Source organism: Choloepus didactylus, chromosome 4, assembly GCF_015220235.1.
Source record: "Choloepus didactylus isolate mChoDid1 chromosome 4, mChoDid1.pri, whole genome shotgun sequence".
NCBI classification, from domain to species: Eukaryota; Metazoa; Chordata; class Mammalia; order Pilosa; family Megalonychidae; genus Choloepus; species Choloepus didactylus.
This window is the reverse complement of record NC_051310.1, coordinates 156,019,362-156,021,049: the sequence shown is the minus strand read 5'-3', so window position 1 is coordinate 156,021,049 and position 1,688 is coordinate 156,019,362. Positions and strand designations below refer to the sequence as shown.

At 40.6% G+C, this 1,688-nt stretch overlaps 1 gene segment (V, D, J or C); it reads right to left on the bottom strand.

The window, feature by feature from the left end:
- Nucleotides 1–244: 244 nt before the first annotated feature.
- Nucleotides 245–1,005, bottom strand: LOC119532954. The segment is given in 2 exon segments: nt 245–630; nt 884–1,005. Coding segments are annotated over 2 exon segments (459 nt in total).
- Between the last annotated feature and the right edge of the window lie 683 nt (nt 1,006–1,688).

Genomic DNA, 1,688 nt, shown 5'->3' with positions numbered 1-1,688 from the left:
ATCTTCCACAGTGCAGTTGAACTGAAACTTTAAAGAAACTTCTTGGAAATTTTTGGCACTATTGAACTATGCAGTCCAAGCCTTTATAAATATATCTGTGTCTCTATTTGTCAAAAGCCACTGATTGAGTTTCAGGAAATAAAAGCAGTAAACTCTTCCATCTTTTACAGTGTGAATTTCTATACACATTTCTACTATCCATGGGGGGGGGGGCAGTTGCACAAAACCCACAAACTTTGTGACTTCAGCTTTCGCAGTGTCCTCTCTGAGGAGGGATAAGGAGGAGCTCCTCCTGGGATCCCACAGCGAGGTTTGGGGACAGGCAGCAGGTGCTTTGAGAACACTGTGCCACCGCACAGAAGTAGGTTCCCACATCTGCAGTCTGGGCGGCCGTGATGTGCAGGGAGCTCTCCTTCCTTGTGTCTCCACTCTGAGCTGTGTATCTTTCATGCTTCTTCACTTCTCCACTCTTAGTTAATATCACCAAGAGGGAAGGACTTCCTCTGGGCTTCTGCTTATACCACTGTAAGCTGGTAAATGTGCTTGAGGAATTGCAGTATGCAGTGAAGTCTTCTCCCTCTGTTATGAGCAGGAACTCAGGCATCTGCTTTACCTGTTGGCCATTCACCTCTGTTCAGGGAGACAATGGAAACCACCAGAGAAAATCTGATTAGGTCTCCATTCCCTGAGCTCTAATGATCTCCCTCACTCTTTTTGTCTCTTTTTCTCCTTCTTTCCCTATCTCCCTCCCTGTCTCCCACTATCTTCTTTCTTTTTACTTAAAAAAAAAATTTCTTATCTCTTAGTTGATCTCATTCTCCATGGCAGATAATTTTCTACTATGTTAGATTCCAGGGAAGCAATCAGGGAAATCCCAACTCACGTGAAAGCCGCATCCATAAGATCAATAATGGTATTATGTGCAGCATCTCTATCACCTTCCCCTTCAGAAACATTTGCTGAATCTGACTGCTCTTCAGTGGGTTTCCCTTGTTGAGGCTTCTTCCATTCCTGAAGAAATAGTTGTAGTTTACCCATGTGTTTCAGAAATAAAGGGGAAAGGAATGACTACAGTTTGCAACAGCCAACCAGCCTGATCACTATTTTATCCACCCAGCTTCAGAAGGGAATGTGTGTTTACAGGTGCTGCCCCCTTGTGTCTTGAATCAAAATTGCTAATTTGATAACCAAGTTTTTTAAAGGGGCTTTTAATTCAGGTGGTATGCATGTATGCCAAAGCTTGGAAGGGAAGAGTTTATCGATACTGATATTGTTCAGAGAGGAAAAATTCACCTTTTTAAAAATGGTTTCTGTGATTTAATACCAAGGCATTAGAAGGAACTAAGTTCCATTTTGTCATTTCCAGTGTCACAAGGAATCATGGCGTGTCCTGCACTGTGTGTGTGTATGCACTAACAGAATGTATTAGCTCATGGAAGTTTTAATAAATGTGGAAAAGACTTGCAATTTGTTATTAGACAGCTCATCTCCTCAAAATGGAAGATCAAAAATACATATTTCTCTGTTGTCATCCATATTACTCTAGCTGTAAATTACCCAATTTAGAGCATCTTTTTACTGTGTTACTTTACCACAGGCCAGGAATAAAACAAAACACATGACAACAAAAATTATGATATATTTAGAAACACATTCTTATCAATTAGATATCAATTCATCTAGGAAAT